Source organism: Nicotiana sylvestris, chromosome 1, assembly GCF_000393655.2.
Source record: "Nicotiana sylvestris chromosome 1, ASM39365v2, whole genome shotgun sequence".
Classification (NCBI taxonomy): domain Eukaryota; kingdom Viridiplantae; phylum Streptophyta; class Magnoliopsida; order Solanales; family Solanaceae; genus Nicotiana; species Nicotiana sylvestris.
In genome coordinates this window covers 126,163,821-126,191,593 of record NC_091057.1, presented here as the reverse complement: position 1 = coordinate 126,191,593, position 27,773 = coordinate 126,163,821, and the positions used below count along the sequence as shown (strand labels likewise).

The following is a 27,773-nucleotide window of genomic DNA, read 5'->3' as shown; positions in this document are numbered from 1 at the left end:
TGAGCACGAGCAGAAATTTTACCTGTCCTTTTGCTTGTGGTAATGGACCCACAATATCCATTCCCATTTCATAAATGGCAATAGGGCAATGACCGGATGTAATAATTCTGCAGGTCTATGCATATTGTTACCATACCTTTGACATTTATCACATTTGGCCACGAAACTTTCTGCTTCTTTTTCCGTTTTAGGCCAGTAATAACCTACCCTAATTAAGGTTCTTACCAATGACCTTCCTCCTGTGTGATTCCCGCAATGTTTCTCGTGTATTTCTTTCATTACATACTCCGTTTGTGAAGGTATGAGGCATCTTGCTAGGGGACCACCGAACATTTTACAATATAGATTGTCTTGCTTTAAGCAGTACCGAGCAGCCTTCTTTCAAAGCGCATGAGCTTTCTTCTTATTATCAGGGATGGTACCATACTGCAAAAAAGCAAAAATCTCGTTACTCCAATCCCAAGTTAAATTATTAAAGTTTACCTAATTCTTATCAAGACCAAGAACTCAATGAAACAAATGTATAACTGAGGAGTTTGCATCGCTTTCCACATCAACTACATATGCGAGATTAGCTAGGGCGTCTGCTTCAACATTTTCATCCATTGGTATTTGTATAACTTTCCATGTTTAAAATTGCTTTATCAATTCCCGTACCTTTTCTATGTATTGTTGCATCCTTGCTTCCCTAGCTGCATAAGTCACCAGCATTTGATTAACCACGAGTTGCGAATCACTTTTAATTATAATCTGATTTATGCCAAGCTCTAGTGCCAATTCTAGACCTGAAATCATAGCCTCATACTCTGCTTCATTGTAAGTTATAGAGTGACATTTAATAGTTTGTCGAATGGTCTCACCCGTAGGTGGTACCAAGACAATCCCTAAACCTGCACCTTTTACATTAGATGAGCCATCATTGAATAAAGTCCAAGTTCCCGGGTTAGCCCCATTAAATACATGTAATTCTTTTTCTGCTTCTAATTGCATCTCTTGGCTAAAATCGGCCACGAAATCAGCTAACACTTGTGATTTTATAGCAATTCTAGGTTGGTACGTGATTTCGTATTCACTCAACTCTATTACCCACTTAGCTAGCCTACCTGATAGCTCATGTTTATGTAATATATTACGTAAAGGGTAGGCAGTTACTACGACAATAGGATGACACTGAAAGTAAGGTCTTAACTTTCTAGATGCCATAATTAATGCAAGTGCAAGTTTTTCTAATTGAGGGTACCGCGTCTCCGCATCTAACAAAGATTTACTAACATAGTAGATATGGTATTGTTTACCTTGTTCTTCTCGGACCAAAACAGCGCTTACCGCAACTTCCGAAACAACAAGGTAGATAATTAGTTTTTCCCCAGCCTTTGGTTTTGCCAGCAAAGGTGGATTTGATAAGTACGTTTGCAAATTCCTAAGTGCCTGTTGACATTCCTCATTCCATTTGAAATGATCCTGCTTCTTAAGGACTGAGAAGAATTTGAAACACTTCTCTGATGATTTAGAAATGAATCTTCCCAAGGTTGCATTCTCCTTGTTAATCTTTGAACTTCTTTCTTGTTTGAAAGTATATTGGGGATTTCCTCAATGGCCTTGATATGTGCAGGATTTACTTCAATACCATGGTTAGAAACAAGAAAACCCAAAAACTTGCCTGATGCAACACCAAACGCACATTTTTCGGGATTTAACTTCATATTAAATTTGCACAAAATTGAAAATGTGTCAGATAAATGTGATATGTGATCTTTTGAATACTGCGTTTTAACAAGCATATCATCTATATATACATCCATAGTCTTTCCTAAATGCTCTTGAAATATTTTGGTAACTAACCTCTGATACGTTGCACCTGCATTCTTCAGACCAAAGGGCATTACCTTATAACAGTAAGTCCCCATCTCTGTTATGAATGAAGTTTTTTCTTCATTTCTCGGATCCATTTTAATCTGATTATAACCTGAATATGCATTTAAAAAACTTAATAGTTCGTGACTTGCAGTTGTATCAATCAATTGATCTATGTGTGGTAGTGGAAAAGAATCTTTAGGGCAGGCTTTATTAAGATTTGTGTAATCTACACAAACCGCCACTTACTGTTCTTCTTTGGAACTACAACAGTGTTAGCTAACCAGTTAGGATATTTTACCTCACGAATAGAACCAATTTTTAGCAATTTTTGGACTTCTTCCTGAATCACCTGATTCTTGAAAGTTTCTTTCTTTCTTTTCTTTTGCTTGACTGGAGGGTATGATGGATCTTCATTTAGTTTATGGGTCATCACCTCCGGGGGTGTTCCTGTTATGTCAGAATGGGACCAATCAAAGCAATCCACGTTAGTTTTCAAAAATTCAATTAACTTACCTCTTATACCTTGGCTAAGATTGGCTCCAACATAGAAGCCATTGAGCAAATAACATGACAGGCTCTAATTCCTCTATTGTAGTTTTGATATTTTCATTCTCTTCTGGTTCTTGAATGGTATCAGGCCTTGAATCTACATCTGTTTTCCCTTGTTCAGTTGAGGTTTGTGTTGTGGTGACCTCAACTGTCTTCTGTGATTGCTATTTACCTTCATTTCTCGTGCTTGTATCTGCAACAGAGTTGATAGCCCTGGCTGTATGTTAATCTCCCCAAATTTGATAGATTCCCCATGGAGATGGAAATTTAATAACTTGATGCAAGGTTGAAGGAACAACATCCATTTCGTGGATCCATGGTCTCCCAAGAATCATGTTGTAAGCCATCTTCATATCTACCACCTAGAACTTTGTATCTTTAACAACTCTTTCAGGGAATGTGTTGAGTGTTACCTCTCCTTTCGTGAGGACACTAGAATTATCAAATCCAGATAGAGTATGCGCCTTTGGTATCATTTTATCTTCAACTTGCATCTCACGTAATACTCTCAGTAAAATAATGTTCGCAGAACTACCTGGATCAATCAAAACTCATTTCACATTAGTATCATGTATAATTAAAGATATTACCAATGTGTCGTTATGAGGGGTTAATACGCCATCTGCATCTTCATCATTGAATGTAATGTTGTCTTCCTCTAAAACATGCCGCACCCGTTTCCCTTGGGTAATTGTTACTTTGGAAATTTTGTTAGCTGCTGTATATGATATACCCTTGACGTCTTCAGCCCCACTTATAACGTTGACAGTTCTTTTGGGAGAAGGTGGTTTTGGAGGCTCCTGCTTGTTCTTCATGTAAGCTTGCTTGCCTTTCTCACTAAACAACTCAGTAAGGTACCCTTGTTTTAATAAATGATCAACTTCACTTTGCAAAAACCTGCGATCTGCTGTTTTATGTTCGTGGTCATTATGACACTCGCACCAATGGTCAGGGTTGTGCCTGTTTGGGTTTGATGTCATTTCCTTTGGCCATCTTACCTTATCTCCCATACTTCTCAAAACAGCTACGAGCTCGGAGGTACTAACGTTGAAGTTGTAACCACCGAATCTCGCCTTCAAATTTCTATCATCATCTCGTGACTCATAGTTATTTCGCTCGTTCCTGAATTTTGATGAAGAACCTGATTCTTTGTTTCTTGATCTGTGATCGTACCTTTGATTATCCTGCAGGTACCATGTAAGGCTCGTACCTGTTCTTGCCGGATCATTTTTCGGTCTCCGCACATTTCAAACTTACCTTTTTTTCTTTTTGAAGTCGTGGAACAATATCTTCTTCTATGCTCAGCTTCGTGCTATACCTGTTGTAAACGTCATTCCACGTTGTAGCTGGGAATTCACGAATGCTTTCTTTGAGTCGCCTCATAGCTTCTGAGCTTTTTTCATTCAAATTGCTTGTGAAAGCTATAGCTGCCAAATTATCTGGTACACGTGGTAATGCCATTCTTTCACGTTGGAATCTGTCCACGAACTCTCTAAGAAATTCTGAGTCCCCTTGCTTGATTTTAAAAATATCCTCCATTATTTTCTCTACTTTTTGAGCTCCCGAGTATGCTTTGATGAAAGAATCTGCAAGCTCAACAAAAGAATTTATAGAATTTTTGGGTAAAAGAGAATACCATGTTAGCGCTCCTTTGGTGAGCGTTTCACCAAATGTTTTGACTAATACTGATTCAATCTCCTACTTAGTCAAATCGTTGCCTTTTACACCCGTCGTGAATGCAGTTATGTGATCTCGTGGGTCTGTCGTTCCATCATATTTTGGAATATCAGGCATTCTGAACTTTTTGGGAATTGGGAGTGGAGCAGCACTAGGCTTCCAGGGTTGTTGTGAATATCTATCTATATCTACCCCTTTGATTATGAGCAGCACCCCGGGTATCTTCTCTCTGCGCTCACTTTGCTCCTTGAGCTGTTTTTGCAAGGTTAGTACCAAGTTTTGTAAATTTGAATTAACTAAATTACCTGGTTCTCCATCCTGCGATTCACTGGGGGTTCCACCGCTGCCTGAATTAACAAGCCCGAAATGAGGGTTCTCTAAAGTGTTATTATTTGGAGTAGGTGTGGGGGGTGCAGCAGGTAATTGGCTAACCAAGGCCTGAACGACTTTATTGACCTGTGCGGTAAGAAGTTTTTGCAAAGCCTCATCCATATCTTCAACATTTTCGAATTGAGCTTGTCTATCAGTATGAGATCCCTCAGGAGTGCCTTCACGAGATCGCCGAGGAGAGCCTTGTGGAGAAATAATCAGTGCGTTATTATCCTGAGGGTCTCTCTGAAGTTGTTGGTTTACCTGGTTTTCTTGGTTTCCTTGGATGTTGTTATTGTTGTTCGACATAGTTGATGCAACAAGGAAAATTAAGCGAAAAGAAAATAGATTATCAGATTCCCGGTAACGGAACCAATTTGTTTAACCAAAAAATGAAATTTTAGTCAAAGCTAGAATTTAGAAGAACACGGGTTACTGATAATCAAAAGAGTGTATAAAAGGACGTAATTTAGGTAACAAGAGAGTAATCAAGATAAAAACAAGTAAACCAAAGTTCATATCAATAGTATTTCGTGTCCTTACAATTGATCAGATGTCTCTTTTTTATAGATATCTTGGAGATATACGTTTTGTCCAAATCATAATGAGACTATTATGAGTAATTAAAGACATTTAACGTTACGTTACATAATCATTATATTTAATACAAATTCTCTAACGTATTCCACATTTAATGCCTATTAAATGACGTATCTGCACTCTCTTCTATTGTCAGATTCATTCCTTTTGATACTCAGACATAAATGACTTAGATAGGTACGAGTGCTGGGTTATTTGTATTCCTGCCCGTGCCTCTTCCTCTGTCATTTGCTCGTATCTTTTGCAACTCGTGCCCCTTAGCTAGTTGTAATTCTTTGACCATTTGACCAATCTACGTGTTTCGACACGTATTCGATACGTCATCTTTATATTTAAATATAATTTTTTCCAATACAAATAACTCTATGAAAGATGATAACATCAAGACGAATACACTTTGATTTTGATAAATACATAACGGAAAAGTTGATCACATTAAAATGAAACACTTTAATTTTGATAAATGCACCACTGGATACACTGAGTTTGACAATGTATTTTTAATCTAATCGACTCTATAACTTAGTGGTTCATTATATCTAATGTTTATATCCCATGATTAGGGGCGGATCCACCTAGCCACCTATGAGTTCACGTGAACTCAGTAGATTTTGTCCAAACAGTATAAATATGTTCGAAAAATTTACTAAATATTTATAAATTGTTTGAATGTGAATCCAATTAATATTGAAAATTTATTCGAGATAGTTGCACGAATTCATAAGCATTAAATCTTGGATCCGCCTTTGCAGCCATAACCTAAGATTATTTTAATATTATTCCTATTCAAATATTAAAACTTGTCCTTGCTTAAAACCCGTTAGTACTATGGGTGAGTTTCAGGCTTTCAGTTAACCTTTTATACTTTTTAGTTTTTACGAATAGAAAACACGATCTCATTTCTTTAAATGACATATTTATATAGTGAATCCTCCTTTGAGACAAAACAAGAGATAAGTGAGATGCTCATGGGGTATTGTTTTTTGGAAATTAGCCAGTGGTGTGGTGTCCTATAAAACTTGAAGTTCTAATTCCTCGTTTAGTCGTTAATCCCATTTAATTATTTATTAGTTAAATCTTATTTTTTTTACGAGACTCTTTTGTCTCACAAATATAAAATAAAATGAATGTAATTCAATATTTCTGTTTAAAATGTTTCTCTTTAACTCAGCGATTTTCATGTTTTCTCACTATATGGGCCAAAATCTAATCGAAGAGATCTCGCCTGAAATAAGGAAATCAAGAATCAATTAGGCCGAGGTCATGCTTAAAAAGCAACATTGGCGAGCCGAGCAGTGAATGTTGAGGTCGAGCACTCAGATCGGCCAAACAACTAGTTTAGCAATAGTATATTTCTAAAGAATATTCGGAGGAATATTCTCTGTATTCGGAGGAAATGTCCCATATAAGTAGGAAGAGAGAGAGAAAGAAGGGGATCCAATTATGATCTATCTTGATAAGCTCTCTATAAAAAAGTTGATTCTTGTCACACCTTCTTTTTCACGCACACCCCGCAAGGGCGTACATGAGTTTTTCCAATTAAAGGACAATCAGAACGAGATTTATTATTAAGAGATTCAGAGTCGCCACTTGGGAAATTAATGGTGTCCCAAGTCACCGGTTGAATCCCGAACCGAGGAAAAATATGACTCTGTTACAATCCGCGAACCAGAAATCTGAGTAAGGAATTCTGTTAACCCGGGAGAAGGTGTTAGGCATTCCCGAGTTCCGTGGTTCTAGCACGGTCGCTTAACTGTTGTATTGATTTTATCTGATTTTGATACATGCTAGCCCATGTGCATTTTATTTATAAACCGCTTTTATCATTATTTTAAAAGAATTGTAACGTCGTGAAAATGTGTCTCGAACCACGTCGCAATCAATGCACCCATGGTTGTTAACACATTTCGACTCCGTTGAGATTTGAATTTGGGTCGCATCAATGCGCACCCGAGTTTAAGAGAGTAATTTAATTAAATCGTGCATAAAGAGTCTAGCGCAATATTATTTGGGGAAAACCGTGAAATTCGCTAAACGGCCCTCCCGAATTCTAAGCATTTTTATATAGTGTTTATTGAGGGCCCTGCATCTTATATTTTATTTAGCGAGGCTAGTCTCATTTTATTTTAAAGTCAGCCTAAAGTAACTATATTTCTTTACTTAGTTTGTTTCTAAAATAAAAGGAAAAGAAAACTTTAATTAATTTGCTTTAAAATTAAAAAAAAACTTCAATCGATGCATACATACTAACAGATCAAAGTGCTGTTGCACACTTGGGTCTAACAACCCAATATGCACGTTGGACCAGACCTTGTAACAGTCACAGAAATGGGCCTGAGGCAAGCCCAATCTGAACAACGTTGGAGCAAACCTCCTTTAGGGCCAAAGGGTCGATTCCCTGGACTGACATATCACATTTGGACACACTAATGCAACTAAATCCAACCCAGCACATTCGAACGAGTGAGGCATGGTTGGAAACTAAAACCACCTTGACTCTTTGGTTACTGATTCATTGCGAGAACTACTGAAGGTGAAAGGCTAAGCATATTACAACCTGAGTTTTTAGTGAAGACTCACACCATTTATTAATGAACCCAGCAAATACTGAGTGCCAACAGTAATGACCTAACTCATTTAAAACTGTATTAATGCTGTAAAGATTAACCAATCCAACCTAGTCTAATTCGAATTGGGCAGAATCCAAAATATAATATTCTAACACTATGAACTAACACGAGTTAACACAAATTACTAACTCTGAGATCTAAATATGAAGGTCTTCAATGGCTTAATAGTCCAGCTCAATTATTCCATTGACCTAATGGTTAATAACTAACAGGAAATCACCTACAACTGACATACTATTTCATTAACCTAACAGAGAATCGACAGGTTTATGAGAGTGACAGAGAACACTACTTCATACAGTCCAAATACAACTCCATGGAATAAAACATACTTAACAGTTCTTCTAAAAATGAAATCAAAACAAAATAAACAGCCAAGTATGTCATAAACAGCGTTCTTCATTTCAACTCTTAGCATGAAGGATCTACATCACATTGAATTGAGAATGTGTACCTCGAAGTGAGTTACAATAGAAGAAGGAGAGGGTTAGCTTCACTGACGAGATATTTAGCACAGCAAACAGCAGTGACAGGAGATTCAAGCTCAAAATTATCAATAGATGTTGACAGAAAACACGTAAAGCAAAAACCACGAAGAGAAGTAAATTTTGCTCCAGAAAACACTCAGCCAAACCAACTTGATTTGAGAAATACTCGGCTACCAACCAACACTTGCATTCAAATCCAAACTCAACCAAAATCCAACTCAATTGGACCCAAAAACTAGTCGAAATCAGTAAATGCAATTAACAGACTTTGGACTACTAATGGAACAGTAACCTTTTTTTTGAGTTTTTCTATAAGATTTCTATTGTTTTTGTTTTTTTGTCGAAATCAAACTACTACTTCAGATCTGGAAATAAACTAATGAAAGGTAATTATTTTTGAATCGAAAAATGGCTGACTCCCAAAAAAAAAACCCCTAACAGGGCAAATCAAATCCCTTTTATAGACAACACAAGAGTGAAAAATTAGAATTTTGGGTTTCTTTTTTTAGTCCCTCCCCCTTTTCACTTTGATCCCCTTATTTCTAACTTGTTACTCAAGCAAATGCCCTTAATTTGCTGAAACCTACACTAAAGTACCATTCTAGAAGGCTCTAGGATGCTCTTCTACCCACAAAATACCTACACTACCCTTACCCTTACTTTGGAATTACTAATCCTAAAGAAACTACCCTTTCCTATGCCTAAAATGCCCTTCCACTTGTCTGAAATTTACAGACTAGAGTTAACTGATCCCAACCCCTCATCCTAGCTGAAATTTAACAATAGTTAATTAACAAATGATCACTCAGCTATATCCAAACCTTTAAATTTAATCAAACTGCCAATGAAGACTAAAACTCAATTAAACTAAACTTAAACTAACAAAATAATTAATTCAAATAAACAAGAATCAAACAATTTCAAGGCGGGATGGGAACAGTAACGAGAAGAAACTCTATTGAATCTTTGAATTAAGAAGAAAAGACCTTGACTCAGAATTTGCTAACAATAACAAGACGAAACTCTATCGAAATTAAACTAACAATTAGAATGTCTGGAAATTGAATTACACATGAATCAAATTAAACAAAACTTAACATACAAAGCGACCTCACTGATTAAGACAGATGAAAGAGAAGCAATAGAGGAATTAACTAAGAGAATCGTAGAGCTACAGAATACTTACTACAGAAAGCACTCGACCTTGAAAAATCTCCTCGAAACTGGTTCAATTCACAAAACTCTAGACCCGCAATTCAGGGCCTTCTGCTTGGATTCGAGGGGTTCTAGGCGTGAAATAGCGATGAGGGAAGGAAGACGGTTGCCTGGTATGTTTTTGGGTTCATTTGGGCCAACTTGTGACTTGGCCGGAAAACTTCAATTGTAGATTCGATGAGCTCAAGGAATATTCGACAGAAAACATTATGGGGGTTGGAAAGAGGAGTTCATGGGGAACCTACGGTGTTTCTCTGGTGGCCATTGGCGTAGGTAGTGTTTCCCTCCGGTGAGGATTCCGGCGAAGAACAATGGTGGAGGCGGAGAGGGACAGGGTACGAGGTGGGGGTACTTGTCTCTAGGGTTTCTGAAGGAGTTTGGACAGTTATATTCCAATCACAAGAGTAGCTTGTGACCGTTGGATTAAAGGGCTTCGATGGCTGAGATCTAACGACGCCAAACGGCGTCGTTTGGCTAAGGAACAGTGGACCGGGTGAAAAATGGTTTTGGGCTGGACTGTATAGGTGTTTGGGCCAGCAGATTAGGTGCAAAAGTGGTCCAAATTTGGCCTTTAATTAAAGCCAATCCCTTTGTATTTTTATTTTCTTTTTAATTTATTTTTTTTCATTTTTTTCATTTTGTAATTTTGTATTTATTTTTTCTAATTTTTACAAAGATGCAAAATTAAACTAACAATTAAACTAAAACCAATTAATGCCTAAAATTTACTTAATAACTGTTTGCGATAATTCCACAATTAAAACAATAAAAATGCTAAAGTGAACTATTTTTGTCATTTTCTTCATATCCTATTCTAAAACAAATTAATTCCTAATTAATACTAAAGTATGAAATTAAATCCTAAATGCAAATGCATATTTTTATGTATTTCATATGAATTAACATGCACAAATAAAATGCAACAATTATCAGAAAATGACACCAAAATGCACAAAAATTGTAAAAATGAAGAAAAATCATTTTGCTTGAATTTTTTGGGAATAATTCATATATAGGGCAAAAATCATGTGCTCACAACTGCCCCTCTTTGCTCGGAAACACGAAGAGTTTTTGTGCAAAGATAAGTGAGCAAATACGAGCGATTTTTGCCCGTTTAAATATTCCGTTGTGAAGCATTTTGAAAAGTTTTGACCGCACCCTGCTTCAGAGGTTGTCTACATATCCTGGGTTAAACAGGAATCAGGTCAGTGTAGTTCGGGAATGTCTGGTAGTTGGGACTACCAGGAGCTGTGATTTCACTGCACTTGTTGCTGCTACTGCTTGCTGACCTCCCTTATGACACCATGTCAAAATAAAAGAAGCTAGACTAAGCTATGAACTATGAATTACAAAAGTCCTATCTAAATTCTTCAAACTTGCTCTTGTACTTCCTTGTTGCTTTGTTGTCTTATGTTTTTTTTGTTGCCTCGTTGTCTTGTGTTTTCTTGGTGAAATCCCTTGTTGTTACTTCAACTTGCTGATTGCGATGTTGTTCCTTCTCTCCAAATTGATGAACTTGAATAAACTTGAACTTGAATGTATTCCTCTATTATCCAGGCGGGCTCCTGGCTGCTGATCTTGCAATTGAAAGTATTCCTCTATTATCCAGGCGGGCTCCTGACTCTGTTATACAGGCGGCTTCCTAGCTTCCGAAACTTGAATTGTATGCCTCTATTCTTCAGACGGGCTCCTGACTGCTGAACTTGTAATTGAATTTATTCTTCTATTATCCAGGCGGCTCCTGACTTCATAACTTGAATGTATTCCTCTGTTCTCCAGGCGGGCTCCTGACTTCAAAGAAGTTGATTGAAAACTAAAATTTGAATTGTATCACCTCTGTTCTTCAGACGGGCTCCTGATTGCTGAAACTTGAACTGTATGTCTCTGTTCTCCAGGCGGACTCTTGACTTCAACTACAACTTAAGATATAACAACCTCCATTCTCCAGACGGGCTCCTGACTTCAGCTACAACTTAAGCTATAACAACCTTCATTCTCCAGGCGGGCTCCTGACCTCAATTACAACTTAAAATATAACAACCTCCATTCTCCAGGCGGGCTCCTAACTTCGAAATTTGAACTGCATGCCTCTATTCTCCAGGCAGGCTCCTGACTTCTGAACTTGAAATGTAAAGGCTTTGAAACTGAATGTATTCCTCTGTTATCCAGGCAGGCTCCTGATTTCTGATATTTGAAGCTGAATGTATTCCTCTGTTGTCCAGGCGGGCTCCTGATTTCATAAAAGTAGACAAAACAAAGAAAACTTTCTGCCCCAATTTGGGATAACTGGGGCTTGTTACCACATACTAACAAGGGTTGAAAACTAAAACTTGCATGCTTTGAAATTTACAGACTGAAATGTATTCCTCTGTTATAGGGGCAGGCTCCCCACTTCAACACTGTACAATTTACTCTAAAATGCAGACTTGAAACAACTTACATCTCTCTATGCTACTCCTCATTTTCTTGTATTTTAACCATGCCACACTTGCGATTAAACTTGATTAATACCTGCTCTTCCCTCACGGAGAATTCCTCCTAACAAACAATTTTTCTGCCCCTGTTTCAATCACCGAAAATTTTGTTAGTTTAAAAATGGTGGTTAGTTGATGACCCTTTTTGCCTGAACCTTTACATTTTCCGCAACATTTCCCAATTATTCCACCGATGAAACTTCTGGCGACTTCCCCTATTCCACTTTATATCATATTGTTGTTGATATGATCTAACCACATTATGCTTTACCACTTCCGGAAGCTGGTAGTGGGCTTTGAAATCCTTTCCCCCTTGCTTTGAACATAACTGACATTGGAACATTTTAGACAAATAAAACCCCCAAAAGAGAATGAAATGCAATAATTTATGAGTTGAGGATAAGAAGAATCCAAAACCAGACGACTGTTAAAAGGAAAAACAAAAAGAAACTTATCTGACCGGAACATCTGGCACCAATGATCATGACATGCATTTCGGACTAACCGGCCCAACCGATCCAACTAACCAGCTCTCAGTTGCCATACCTCATTGCCCAGAACTTCCATCACTTGTTTGCTTTAGCCAAACCTTAACCTTGTTTTCCTTGCGGTGCCACGAAATAGTTTCCACCAACAGACCCTCCTCAGTTTGACATTTCTCAACTCACTTTTGCCTTAAGGTGCCCGTGAGGGTCTTCACCACTAAGACTCTCTCATTTTATTTTCTCTCAGCTCCCGTCGCCTTATGGTGCCTGTGAAGGTTTTCACCAATAAGACTCTCTCATTTTTTACTTTGTTTTTCTTACTTGAACCAGAGTGTTGCCCCTATCATGAGTTACTTCTACCTGCTCAACTTGGCATTTCTCAAAAACTGATCAGAAGGTCTTTCTTTGGACCGTAATGTAGGCTTTTGGATTGGGTTAGAAAGAAAGGTATAAAAGGCTCAAAACAATTCAAATGGGTTCAAATTACAACTTTCGAAATCCAACTTCTCACAACAATCACAACTTCTGCCCCAGTTTCTTGCTTGGGGACTTTTAGGTTTTATTTTGGTATGACTGAACCTCAGAGAGGCTGCCTACCTACCCTTTCGGGATCTAGTCGAACGTAGTTCACTCCATAGAGACTACGTTGTTATGTTTCTCTTCTTTCTTTCTGTTTTTTTTTTCTTTTCTTCATTTTTCCTTTCTTTTCTTTCTTTTCCTTTCTTTTCTTTCTTTTTCTTTCTTTTTTTTTTCTTTTTCTTTTTCTTTTTCCCTTTTTTTGATATCCGACACCTGCGTTTCCTGATTATGCCGTTGATTCCGAAAGAGGGGTATGAACGAAAACAATTAAGGCTCAAAGGGGATAACAATGGATAAATTGTTTGGATAGCAGAACAAAACGCCTTCGTCATTTCAATCTTTAAAAGGTGCCAAATACAAACAAGTACATTCATAATAAAGAATCATACATAGTATCTCTTGACCACATCGGAATTGATGGCCATTTCTATACATTTTTCTTCTACATTTGTCAAATACAGTGCACCGTTAGACAACACTCTGGTTACTACAAATGGTCCCTGCCAGTTTGGGGCAAATTTTCATTTTGCTTCAGCCCAATGAGGCAAAATCCATCTTAGTACTAACTGTCCGACTTCGAATTTCCTTGGACGCACCTTCTTGTTGTATGATCTTGCCATTCTTCGTTGGTACAGTTGACCATGACACACTGATGCCAATCTTTTCTCGTCAATCAAACTCAAATGCTCAAGGCGGCTTTTCACCCATTCATCATCATTGATCTCAGCCTCCGTGATGATTCGCAGAGACGGGATTTCCACCTCTGCAGGTATTACCGCCTCGGTGCCATACACCAATGAATAAGGAGTCGCCCCCACCGAGGTACGAATGGTGGTGCGGTACCCTAACAATGCAAAAGACAACTTCTCATGCCACTGTCTAGACCCTTCAACCATCTTCCGGAGTATTTTTTTTATATTCTTGTTGGCTGCTTCAACCGCACCATTTGCCTTGGGACGGTATGGATTAGAATGCCTATGGGTAATCTTAAACTGCTCACATGTCTCCTTCATCAAATGACTATTAAGATTAGCCCCATTATCCGTGATGATTACCTTCGGAATCCCAAACCGACAGATGATATTTGAGTGCACAAAGTCGACCATAGCTTTCTTAGTCACAGACTTGAATGTCTTAGCTTCCACCCATTTGGTAAAATAGTCTATAGCTACCAGAATAAACCTGTGCCCATTTGACGCTGCTGGATCAATTGGCCCAATAACATCCATGCCCCATGTAAAAAAAGGCCATGGTGCGGATATCATATGTAGTTCTGATGGTGGAGAATGAATCAAATCTCCATGCACTTGGCACTGATGACATTTACGCACAAAACTGATACAATCCCGCTCCATAGTGAGCCAATAATAACCTGCTCGGAGAATCTTTTTTGCCAGAACGTACCCACTCATCTGTGGTCCAGAAACTCCGGAATGTACCTCAGTCATGATAGATGTGGCCTGTCTTGCGTCCATGCATCTCAACAATCCGAGGTCTAGAGTTATTTTGTACAACACTCCTCCACTAAAGAAAAACCCGCTTGCCAATCGCCGAATCGTTCTTTTCTGATAACCGGTGGCCTGTACCGGATATACTCCTGTCCTGATGTACTCTTTGATATCATGGAACCACGGCTTGTCGTCGAGTTTCTCTTCTATCATATTACAGTAAGCATGCTGATCACGAACCTGAATCTACAACGGGTCAACATAAGCCTTATCTGGATAATGCAACATTGACGCCAAAGTAGCCAAAGCGTCAGCAACCTCATTATGAATCCTTGGAATGTTCCTGAACTCTATAGACTGAAACCGTTGACAAAGCTCATGCAAACATTGCCGGTACGGTATAAGCTTTAAATCCCGTGTTTCCCATTCTCCTTGAATTTGGTTTACCAGTAGGTCCGAGTCACCCATGACCAAGACTTCACGTACACCCATATCTACAGCTAATCTCAATCCCAATATACATGCCTCATATTCTGCCATGTTGTTCGTACAGTAAAAATGAAGCCGAGCTGTAACAGGGTAATGCTGACATGTTTCAGAAATAAGTACCGCTCCTATTCTCACGCCTTTCATATTTTCAGCCCCATCAAAGAAAAGTTTCCATCCCGGCTTCTCAACTTGTTCCAATTCATCAATGTGCATCACCTATTCATCAGGGAAATAAGTTTTCAAAGGTTCGTAATCTTCATCGACGGGGTTCTCAGCCAAATGATCAGCTAATACCTGTGCTTTCATTGCATTCCGTGTCACATAGATAATGTCGAACTCTGTAAGCAGGATCTGCCACCTTGCAAGCCTCCCTATGGGCATAGGCTTCTGAAAAATATACTTCAATGGGTCCAAGCGAGATATGTGGTAAGTGCTGTAGGATGACAAATAATGTTTCAACTTCTGTGCCACCCAAGTTAGGGTGCAACATGTCCTCTCCAGATGAGTATACTTAACCTCGTAAGATGTGAACTTCTTGCTGAGATAGTAGATAGCCTGCTCCTTTCTGCCCGTAACATCATGCTGCCTTAGTACACAACCGAATGAATTATCCAAAATCGTAAGATATAGAATCAAAGGCCTCCCTAGTTCTGGTGGGACCAACACGGGTGGGTTCGACAAATACCGCTTTATCTTATCAAAAGCCTCCTGACATTCATCAGTCTATTTAAATACAATGTCTTCTTTAACAATTTGAAAATCGGCTCACAAGTTGTCGTGAGCTGAGCGATGAACCTACTGATATAATTCAATCTTCCCAACAAACTCATCACCTCAGTTTTGTTTCTTGGAGGCAGCAATCCCTGAATAGCTTTGATCTTTGATGGGTCTATCTCAATGCCTCGACGACTGACTATAAACCCCAACAACTTCCCAGATGGCACTCCGAAAGCACACTTTGCAGGATTGAGCTTAAGATTGTACCTGCGAAGCCTTTGAAAGAACTTTCTCAAATCTCTGACATGGTCGGACTGCTGTCTAGACTTCACGATCACATCATCCATGTACACCTCGATTTCCTTATGTATCATATCATGGAATATTGTTGTCATGGCCCTCACATAAGTTGCCCCAACATTTTTCAAACCGAACGGCATGACCCAATAACAGTACGTTCCCCACGGCGTGATGAATGCCATCTTTTCTGCATCTTCCTCGTCCATTAGAATTTGATTATAACCCGTGTAACAATCCACAAAAGAACCAATATCATGTTTGGCACAATTGTCAATCAGTATATGGATGTTGGGTAGTGGAAAATTATCTTTTGGACTCGCCTTGTTAAGATCTCGATAATCGACACACACCCTGGTCTTGCCATCTTTCTTCGGCACAGGCACAACATTAGCTAACCAAGTGGGATACCGTGTAACCCGAATGACCTTTGCATCAAATTGCTTGGTAATTTCTTCTTTGATCTTCACACTTATGTCCGTTTTGAACTTTCTCAACTTCTGCTTGACAGGAGGGAGTGCTGGATCCGTGGGCAGTTTGTGAACCACTAAATCAGTACTTAGACATGGCATATCATCATACGACCATGCAAAAACATCCTTGTATTCGAACAATGCTTTGATTATCTCCTCCTTGAGTCGTGGCTCCAGATAAACACTTATTTTAGTTTCGCGAACATTATCTTGATCCCCTATATTAACTGCTTCTGTGTCACTTAGGTTAAGTTTGGGTTTTCCTTCAAAGTGACTTAATTCTTTACTAATTTCTTCATAGGCCTCATCATCGTCACATTCCACCTCATCATCACACTCGATTTCTTGCATTATTATTTCTGAGTTAGATTGGCTTTTAAAACTGGGCCGAAGATTCCTCATGCATGTCAAGTCATTGATATCAGCATAAAAAGAACTGTACAAAAAAAGAAAATAAAAATGGAAACAAAGTTAGGAATGAAGAAAGAAGAAAAATTGCTTTTCATTGAATGTAAAGATAACAGGGTTTTAACTCATCCAAACGGACGGAACATAGCAACTGAATTACAAACCTTGGAATAATCCAGGTGAACTAAAGGAAAACAAAACCCACTACCACGACTCCCTCCGAATTGGAAGAGGATTAGCTTCCTAATTGTTGACATTAGCACATGGTCCGATGTACTGTATATCTGCTTTGCTTGACCCTTCCCCGGCCTCAACCATGTTCACTTCAGCAAATACCCTCTCGAACACCTTATCCAAGTTCCCCTCTGCACCAATAAGTGGACCCGACACCTTTGCCAATGACTGCTTCTTGACACCCGGCCTGACGAAGGACCCGGACAAGCGTGGAATCGGTTTGGGAAGAACCCAAGCTTTCTTTTTCAATTTACGAGCTCTTCTAACATCTGCCGCTGTTGGCTTGAACCCCAGTCCGAAGGTGTCCAAGTTTTTGGGCAGAGAAATAGGTTGAACAATTCCCTGAAGCTCAGCCCCCAGACCTTTTCCTAGCACGAACCCTTCACTCAACATTTCTGATACTACCATGACTGTCGCAGCTGCCACCCTGGGACATGGAATGCTTTTAACCTCGGGCACTCTGTTCACCGGGATCGTGTCGAAGACCTGATAAACCCATGGTCCCTTATCATTTTCAGTTTCTATAAAGGGCACAATGGCATCATTCACGGCGCATGTGGGATCTTCCCCATGTAACACGATTTCTTGTCTGTCCCACTCGAACTTGACCATTTGGTGCAGTGTGGAAGGCACTGCTTTGGACGCGTGGATCCATGGTCGACCCAACAAAAGATTGTAGGACGCTGCAGCATCTAACACCTGAAATTCCATGGTGAACTCGACTGGGCCAATAGTCAATTCAAGTATAATATCCCCCACTATGTTTGTTCCCCCTCCGTCGAACCCTCGAACACAAACACTATTTTTGCGGATTCTATCATCATCAATCTTCAACTTGTTCAATGTGGACAATGTACAAATATTAGCACTTGACCCGTTATCGATCAACACCCGAGTAACCATTGAATCTTCACACTTGACCATCAAGTAGAGAGCTTTATTGTGATCTGTGCCTTCCACAGGCAATTCATCATCAGAAAATGTTACCCTTTTTACCTTAAAGATCTTGTTGGCAATTGTCTCCAGATGGTTCACTGAAATTTTGTCGGGCACATGAGCTTCATTCAATATCTTCATTAAAGCTCGGCAATGCTCGTCAGAATTGATCAATAATGACAACAACGAGATCTGGGCCGGTGTTTTTCTCAATTGTTCAACAATGGAATAATCCTGCACTTTCATCGTTTTTAGAAATTCCACTGCCTCTTCTTCCGTCACAGCCTTCTTGACTAGCACTGGATTGTCTTTAGCGCCCCTAGCCTTTGTCAACTCTTCGGGAGCAAAACAACGTCCCGACCAAGTTAATCCCTGTGCTTCACAACTTTCTTCCTCAATTTCCTTTCCTTTGTATGTCACCACTACCTTGTCATATTTCCACGACATGGCTTTGCTATCAGCCACGGGTAATTGGACTACCGGCTTTATGACAACTGGTTCTATGTAGGCCCCTTTCACAATAACCACGGGTGCAGATGATGACCCTGGTACCACTAATTTGACTGGCTCTGGCTTCTTTGCAACAACAAATGGTCCTTTTCCCATTACCAACACTGGCTTATCTTTTATCGCTTTTAGCTGAACCGCTGGCCTCGCGCTAACTGTCTTTTCTTTGACCTTGGCTTCCGTAGAACGGATCACCATGACCGTCTGCGAGGGTTTTTTAGGCTCTATCCCCTTATGTATCAATTCGATCATATTGGCTTCATAATGCGCTGGTAAAGGGTTTTGATTGACGTTTAGAGCCTCCGGAGCCTGTACTTCAATACGGCGATTATCAATGAGTTCTTGTACCGCGTTTTTCAATTTCCATCATTTTTCAGTATCGTGCCCCGGCATCCCTGAGCAATACTAGCATCTAACAGAATGGTCCAGGTTTCTAGGAGGGGGGTTTGGTGCTTTAGGCTCAATTGGGGTCAACATTCCCAACTGTTTCAATCTATGGAAGAGAGTGGTGTAAGATTCTCCCAGTGGAGTAAATGTTTTTCTGTTCGGGGCCTTCTCACTTCTAAAAGCTTGGTTCGGGTGGAAGCTGGTTCCTGGTCTATTTGTCCTGGGAGGTGGATAGGTGTTTTGTGGGGGTGGATATGTGTTTTAGGGAGCCGGTGCACGCCATTGCGAGTGCGCCGGAGGCTGAGTGTATGTCTGAGTGTGGTGGATAGAAAAGTGTAGTTCTGGTGGTGGATAGTAATGTTGTGGTGGGCTATATAGGGTATACTGGTAATTTGGGTGGTAGGGTCTGGGTTGGTTGTAGTAGGGCGGAGGGTTGTTGGGCCTGGACCAAGTACTAGTTTCAACTATGGCAACTTCTTCCTTCTTCTTCTTTCCGAGTACACCACCAGTACCGCTTTGGATGGCCTGGGTAGTTGCTTTCAATGCCGAATAACTCAAATTTTGTTAGACTTCAATCTCTTTCAATCATGGCTCCCATTTTTACCACTTCATTGAATGATTTTCTAACGGATGCCACCAGATGACCAAAATAGGTCGGCTCCAACATCTGCAGGAAATAGTCTACCATCTCACTCTCCCTCATCGGAGGATCAACTCTTGCTGCATGTTCCCTCCAGCGGAAACCAAATTCTCGAAAACTCTCCACGGGCTTCTTCTCCAACTTCAACAATGACAGATGATCGGGGACTATCTCAAGGTTATACTGAATATGGCCAATGAACGCTTGTGCCAAATTATCCCATGTATACCATCGGCGGGGTCCTGTCTCGTGTACCATTCCAACGCGGACCCGCTCAGACTTTGACCGAAATAGGCTATCAACAATTCATCCTTCCCCCCAGCTCCTCTCATTTTACTGCAGAAACCTCGGAGATGGGCCACCGGGTCGCCATGTCCCTCGTACAAATCAAACTTGGGCATTTTGAAACCTGCGGGCAACTGGATATCCGAGAAAGGGCACAAATCTTTTTACACAACACTGACTTGGTTGCCTAAACCATGCATGTTCCGGAAGGACTGCTCCAGGCTTTTGACTTTACGAATCACTTCCTCCTGTTCCACATTCTTAACCGGTTTCTCAACTTCTCCCGGGATCTCAAAATGGGGTGTATAGGTATATGGATCAGGCGCTTTAAAAGTGGGTTCGGGAGGGTAATATTGGGTGTCGTGAGCTTGGAATAGCAGCTCACTGGATGATTTATGTAATGTGGGTGGGGGAAGTGCCACAAAGACTGGAACCATGGGTGGGGGAGGGTTCTGTTTGGGTGGTGGAGCTAGAGGAGCATATGAAGTAGTACCAAAGCCCTGGGTGTGATAGGGAAAGGCTGAAGATGCATGGGGAGTAGTGGGCTCCTGAGCCTGAGCCAGAGGTGGGATGTAAGATGAATTAGCAGGGTATAGTGGTGACGGGTGCCCCTGAGACCATGCCCGATGCATTTCGGCCATTTACGCTTTCAATTTCCGCATCTCTTCTTTCATAGCACCCACATCTGTCACCTCAACTTCATTTGAAGGATCCACAATACTGGTATCCGAATCTTGTCCTATCATGTTTACTTTATCTTTCGACCAGGTGTTGTACGAGTGAGTTGCTAGAACTGCCAATCAACTAACCACCTGCCTGGACTTACACATGTTGACAACAATTTCGTTAGCGATTAGGTTTCAATGGATTAGATAACCGCACATTGGGCATGAATGCACCTATACAATTAACCATTTCTATTATGCATTTGTTCAACCGCATGCGTCATCCCGACATTTTCCTTATTTCTTATTGCAAAATTTCTCTCTTTTCTTTTCCCTTCTTCTTTTTCTTTCTCTTCTCTTTCATCTTTTCTTTCCGCATTCTATTCCTTTCTTGTTTTTCCTCTCTTTTCTTTCTTTATCCTTTTCCACCCCTCTTGTTTTTCTTCTTTCTTTCTCTCTTCATTTGGTTGCGGTCGAATCCTATGGAGATTGCCTACGTATCGTGACCCCGCACGAATCAGACCAGACGTAGTTCGTGAAAATAAGTACAAAAATAAAAGAACAAACTTTTGGGAATTTTCAGATTTTCATTATCACGATATTCTATTACAAACTAAACATTTTGAAATGGAAAATAACGGACTCCAACTAAACTCAAATACAAACTCTGAACATACTAGCATACTTGGACGCAAAAAGAAAATAGACTGACGAGCAACAAACTCTAGAATGGAAAATACAGACTCGATCTATGAATACATTAGTGCTTCAAAAGTGGGTGCCCGCGAGGCATCGTTCGGCCTCGTCGCGGGCTTAGGTGCCAAATCCCTTTCAAGTTGCTCTAGCTCATACATGGTTCGCTTGACATAAATTATTACTGCCAAAAAGAAGGTAGTGCGGGTCATGTCTTCACATACCCAACATCTCCTGAGGATGGCATGGGCAATGGTCTCAATCCTGTCTCTTGTTCGACCCTTTTCTATAAGCAATCGCCTTACTTGATTATTGCGAGCCTCCAACACATGAGAATCCTGAAGATGCTGATCCTGTAGCTGCTGTATTTCTACTTCCATCCGGGCTAGTAAATCATAGCAGTGCCCACTTTCGATCTCAACAGCTTTAGCTTGCCTAGCTGCCTTATCCTCATGGGTGACCACTTTTCTTTTCAGACTAGCAATGGTCTTTTCATAATCCTTCTTTAATTGTTGCATGCAATGGGTGCGTTCTTCTGTTCTTTTTACCCACTGTTCCCGGAGTCCCGCTATGGTGCCTTCGGATTTTTTCAGCTCATCCCGGCACTCACCAATTTCCCTTTTCAGCCCTTTTATCAACCGCTCGTCCGACCAGCTCCTTTGTTGATTATTGGCAGCTATCCTCATTTGCTGGATTTGGCACCTCGTTTTTTTGGGCCAACCTGTTCTTTTCTCCCTGATCAGCAGCAACTTGCATACTGTTCTCAAATTTCATAGCTCCGATCTGTTGTTTTAACTTGCTGATTTCGGCCTGATAGCCTTCTTCTTTTGCTAGCCAACCCCATTGTTCTTGTGATGATTCAGTAAAGTCCTGGATGTGGGGTCTTTTCGCTGGCCTCTGATGCTCAAGTTTTCTTCTGTACCATGTGATATATTCTGGCGACATTTCTCCTTTGGCCCGATCCTGCACACAAGTATCTGCTTGTAGGTATTGACATTCATTCCAAATCTCACAGACTTTCGCTTCGGGAAACTGTCCGTCAGGGCCGATCTCAATTACTTGAACACTAAGATCTTCCTCCCGTGGCACGGTTTGGCATCTCCCGAGTTGTCTCAGAACCCGACAGGGAGCATAAGGCTGGATGCTCTTACGGCCCATCAAAAGAAAATGCGACCTAGCTGCTGGCATGTATATGATTTCTTCAACAGGCAACCATCCCAACGTCCACTGTATCTGACTATCTGTGAGAGTATGAAAGTATGATATCCATGTTGTTACTCATTCAGGCAGACTAACCCCGTAAATCCTTATGTAAAACTCTCCTATACATGTCTTGTCAGACAAACCATAGCTCAAGAGCGGGGAACATTAACATAGATGCTCGGTCATCCATATTTGTAGCAACAGGTTACACCCCTCAAAAAAGTTGCCTCCAGCTCTGCAGGCAGTGAGAGCCCGGAAAATGTCAGACACGATCATAGGTGCAAGAGTGCTTTCATTTTGAGCAAGTAAGGTACTGACGACCTCGACTATTTTTATATCAATATTCTCGTCTTCCCTTGGGAACACTAGGAGGCCTAAAAAGGTTATCATTAAAGCCACCCGTCTGTGCTCATCCCATTTTCGACGATTATTTTTATTGCATAGCTTGATGTCCGTCTTGTTAAACCCTCCCACGTGGCCGTACCTGTCGTATATGAAGCGCAAAGTACAGAAGCCTTTTGCCAAATATGGATTATGGACTGTCCTGGGTATTTTTAATGAATCTAAAAACCGATGCACCGTGATGGCTCTTGGAGCAATCAGATATTTTTCTTTTAACGGAACCTTAGCATTTCCGATGTACCCGGCGATTTCCTCTAGAGTTGGGGTTAACTCAAAATCTAGGAAGTGGAAGACATTGTGCGCTGGGTCCCAGCAAGTGACCAACGCTCTTATAATATCACCCCGAGGCTTGATTTCCAGCAAACCCGTAAGACCTTTCAGATATTTCTTAACTTCGTCTTGTCCTTCTTTGTCTAAATCATTCCATCAAAGATGCAACTCGAAGGGGATTTTAGTCATTATTGAGAAAGGTTCGTTTTGCATCGTGCTCATCCTGCACATTTATTAAAGTGATTTAAGCAAAACTTTATTTGATCAAGACAAAATTAACAATTTCTCTTTTTTTTTAAATTAAAAATGAAAGACTCAGTTTTCAAACACGGCCTTTCAGCACTCCCAAGAACGAAGATTTTCAAGTTGTGAGAGTCAACCAGTCAAAATAAAAAAATGACCAAAAGTGGTCGTCTTTGCGAAGTCAGCCTTCCGGCGTCCCTTTCGGGAACATTCGGCTGTTTCTGATGAAAACGACATCACCCGACTTATTCATGCAAAAAAATTTAAACTTTAAATATTTTTGGCTATTTTTGCAAAGGGGAGGTTGGACCCGATGAGGGTTGCCTATGTATCTCACATCCGGTGAGAATCAAACCTGCGTAGTTCGGGCAGATTAACCGAACCATTTTAAAACAGGACTCTTTTCATTTTCATTTTCCATGGCAAGACAAACTATTTTCCTTTTCTATTGTTGAAAACAAGACAAAATAATGACTCTTTGTTTTTCAACAAACAATAAAACAACCTATTTTTCAAACTAAAACAAAGACTCTTTTTTCTTCTTTTTTTCAACAAACAACTTTCCAAAAATAAAGACTCTTTCTCTATTTTCTTCTGCTTTTTAGTAAAACAAACTATTAAAAATAAAATATTTTTCTTTTTTATTTTCTCAAAATTTCGGCAGAGTTTCGACAGTATTTGGGCATTGGTTTTTCTAAAAACAAAGCAATTAACTCTCTACACTGCTATTTCTCTCCTTTTCTCTTTTCTCAATTTTCCGATATTCCCAATTTTCAGAGGCCGGTCAGCATGCAAGTCTTAGGCAAATAAATGCGTAAAACAAGTAGGATGCATCAGGATAGTCTTTTCATTTCAGGTTGCTAGTCCTAGACGGACCCAACCCCTGTGTTGAGTCCCCTAAGTCAAATGCAACATGATCCAAATAAGCGTTCCTACTAGGGATCCGGCATGAAGTCAAGTTATTCTAAGTTCAAAACCTGGGTATGTGTTCTAGACTGTGTACCCGAGCGGACAACTCGAGTCGAGGAGGGGGCAACGTACCAGGGACCCGCGAGATCATCCGGCTTTGCAACTTATCCGGCCTCTTTCTTATTTCAGGGTATGACACTAACAGAATAGGGAGTCTCAAACAGTAAGCACATCCCCGGAGGTGAAGAGAGAAAGGTGTCGGCACAGTTTATATACAGTTCAGATAATATCAAAGCGGTAACATTTAGCACATTAAGCATGGAACATGTAAGATAAACAGATATAGCCAAATACAACAATTTATCTAATCTCAAATTCTAAAACCTGAACCAGAGATTCTGGGTTCGATCCCCAGTAGAGTCGCCAGAGCTGTCACACCTCCTTTTTCACGTACACCTCGCTAGGGCGTACAAGAGGTTTTCCAATTAAAGGACAATCGGAACGGGATTTATTATTAAGAGATTCAGAGTCACCACTTGTGAAATTAATGGTGTCCCAAATCACCGGTCGAATCCCGAACCGAGGAAAAATATGACTCTGTTACAATCCGCGAACCAGAAATCCGAGTAAGGAATTCTGTTAACCCGGGAGAAGGTGTTAGGCATTCCCGAGTTCTGTGGTTCTAGCACGGTCGCTTAACTGTTGTATTGATTTTATCTGAGTTTGATACATGCTAGCCCATGTGCCTTTTATTTATAAACCGCTTTTATCATTATTTTAAAAGAATTGCAACGTTGTGAAAATGTGTCTCGAACCACGTCGTAATCAATGCACCCATGGTTGTTAACACATTTCGACTCCGTTAAGATTTGGATTTGGGTCGCATCAATGCGCACCCGAGTTTAAGAGAGTAATTTAATTAAATCGTGCCTAAAGAGTCTAGCGCAATATTATTTGGGGAAAACCGTGAAATTCGCTAAACGACTCTCCCGAATTCTAAACATTTTTATATAGTGTTTATTGAGGGCCCTGCATTTTATATTTTATTTAGCGAGGCTAGTCTCATTTTATTTTAAAGTCAGCCTAAAGTAACTATATTTCTCTACTTAGTTTGTCTCTAAAATAAAAGAAAAAGAAAACTTTAATTAATTTGCTTTAAAATAATAAAAAAAAACTTCAATCGCTGCATACATACTAACAGATCAAAGTGCTGTTGCACACTTGGGTCTAACAACCCAATATGCACGTTGGACCAGACCTTGTAACAGTCACAGAAATGGGCCTGAGGCAAGCCCAATCTGAACAACGTTGGAGCAAACCTCCTTTAGGGCCAAAGGATCGATTCCCTGGACTGACATATCACATTTGGACACACTAATTCAACTAAATCCAACCCAGCACAATCGAACGAGTGAGGCATGGTTGGAAGCTAAAACCACCTTGACTCTTTGGTTACTGATTCATTGCGAGAACTACTGAAGGTGAAAGGCTAAGCATATTACAACCTGAATTTTTAGTGAAGACTCACACAATTTATTAATGAACCCAGCAAATCCTGAGTGTCAACACTAATGACCTAACTCATTTAAAATTGTATTAATGCGGTAAAGATTAACCAATCCAACTTAGTCTAATTCGAATTGGGCAGAATCCAAAATATAATATTCTAACACTATGAACTAACACGATTTAACACAAATTACTAACTGTGAGATCTAAATATGAAGGTCTTCAATGGCTTAATAGTCCAGCTCAATTATTCTATTGACCTAATGGTTAATAACTAGCAGGAAATCACCTACAACTGACATACTATTTCATTAACCTAACAGAGAATCGACAGGTTTATGAGAGTGACAGAGAACACTACTTCATAAAGTCCAAATACAGCTCCATGGAATAAAACATACTTAACAGTTCTTCTAAAAATGAAATCAAAACAAAATAAACAGCCAAGTATGTCATAAACAGCGTTCCTCATTTCAACTCTTAGCATGGAGGATCTACATCACATTGAATTGAGAATGTGTACCTGGAAGTGAGTTACAATAGAATAAGGAGAGGGTTGGCTTCACTGACGAGCTATTTAGCACAGCAAACAGCAGTGACAGGAAATTCAAGCTCAAAATTATCAATAGATGTTGACAGAAAACACGTAAAGCAAAAACCACGAAGAGAAGTAAATTTTGCTCCAGAAAACACTCAGCCAAACCAACTTGATTTGAGAAATACTCGGCTAACAACCAACACTTGCATTCAAATCCAAACTCAACCAAAATCCAACTCAATTGGACCCAAAAACTAGTCGAAATCAGTAGATGCAATTAACAGACTTTGGACTACTAATGGAACAGTAAACTTTTTTTTGAGTTTTTCTATTAGATTTCTATTGTTTTTGTTTTTTTTTCGAAATCAAACTACTACTTCAGATCTGGAAATAAACTAATGAAAGGTAATTATTTTTGAATCGAAAAATGGCTGACTCCCAAAAAAAAAAACCCTAACAGGGCAAATCAAATCCCTTTTATAGACAACACAAGAGTGAAAAATTAGAATTTTGGGTTTCTTTTTTTAGTCCCTCCCCCTTTTCACTTTGATCCCCTTATTTCTAACTTGTTACTCAAGCAAATGCCCTTAATTTGCTGAAACCTACACTAAAGTACCATTCTAGAAGGCCCTAGGATGCTCTTCTACCCACAAAATACCTACACTACCCTTACCCTTACTTTGGAATTACTAATCCTAAAGAAACTACCCTTTTCTATGCCTAAAATTCCCTTCCACTAGTCTGAAATTTACATACTAGAGTTAACTGATCCCAACCCCTCATCCTAGCAGAAATTTAACTATAGTTAATTAACAAATGATCACTCAGCTATATCCAAACCTTTAAATCTAATTAAACTGCAAATGAAGACTGAAACTCAATTAAACTAAACTTAAACTAACAAAATCATTAATTCAAATAAACAAGAATCAAACAATTTCAAGGCGGGCTGGGAACAGTAACGAGAAGAAACTCTATTGAATCTTTGAATTAAGAAGAAAAGACCTTGACTCAGAATTTGCTAACAATAACAAGACGAAACTCTATCGAAATTAAACTAACAATTAGAATGTCTGGAAATTGAATTACACATGAATCAAATTAAACAAAACTTAACATGCAAAGCGACCTCACTGATTAAGACAGATGAAAGAGAAGCAACAGAGGAATTAACTAAGAGAATCGTAGAGCTACAGAATACTTACTACAGAAAGCACTCGACCTTGAAAAATCTCCTCGAAACTGGTTCAATTCCAAAAACTCTAGACCCGCAATTCAGGGCCTTCTGCTTGGATTCAAGGGGTTCTAGGCGTGAAATAGCGATGAGGGAAGGAAGACGGTTGCCTGGTATGTTTTTGGGTTCATTTGGGCCAACTTGTGACTTGGCCGGAAAACATCAATTGTAGATTCGACGAGCTCAGGGAATATTCGACGGAAAACATTATGGGGGTTGGAAAGAGGAGTTCATGGGGAACCTACGGTGTTTCTCTGGTGGCCATTGGCGTAGGTAGCGTTTCCCTCCGGCGAGGATTCTGGTGAAGAACAATGGTGGAGGCGGAGAGGGACATGGTACGAGGTGGGGGTACTTGTCTCTAGG

The 27,773-nt window shown here is 39.8% G+C and overlaps 1 protein-coding gene across 1 annotated transcript; it reads right to left on the bottom strand.

Moving 5' to 3' along the window:
- Positions 1 to 381: 381 nt before the first annotated feature.
- On the bottom strand, positions 382 to 3,867 carry LOC138874449 (uncharacterized). The gene is made up of 4 exons (XM_070152894.1): positions 3,664 to 3,867; positions 1,628 to 1,697; positions 658 to 1,475; positions 382 to 426 (listed from the first exon to the last, which is right to left on the bottom strand). The coding sequence occupies exons 1-4, from the start codon at positions 3,865 to 3,867 to the stop codon at positions 382 to 384; spliced, it is 1,137 nt and encodes a 378-aa protein (XP_070008995.1).
- Positions 3,868 to 27,773: the final 23,906 nt, after the last annotated feature.

Bases quoted from the DNA above. Each gene is read 5' to 3' on its own strand.
- LOC138874449 (XM_070152894.1), bottom strand. From the start codon at position 3,867: ATGGCATTACCACGTGTACCAGATAATTTGGCAGCTATAGCTTTCACA. The intron at 1,698-3,663 runs GTAAGTTTGAAA...TTTAATATGAAG, and splicing joins GACTTCAAAAAGAAAAAAAG to TTAAATCCCGAAAAATGTGC. The intron at 427-657 runs GTACGGGAATTG...GCTTTTTTGCAG, and splicing joins TGCAACAATACATAGAAAAG to TATGGTACCATCCCTGATAA.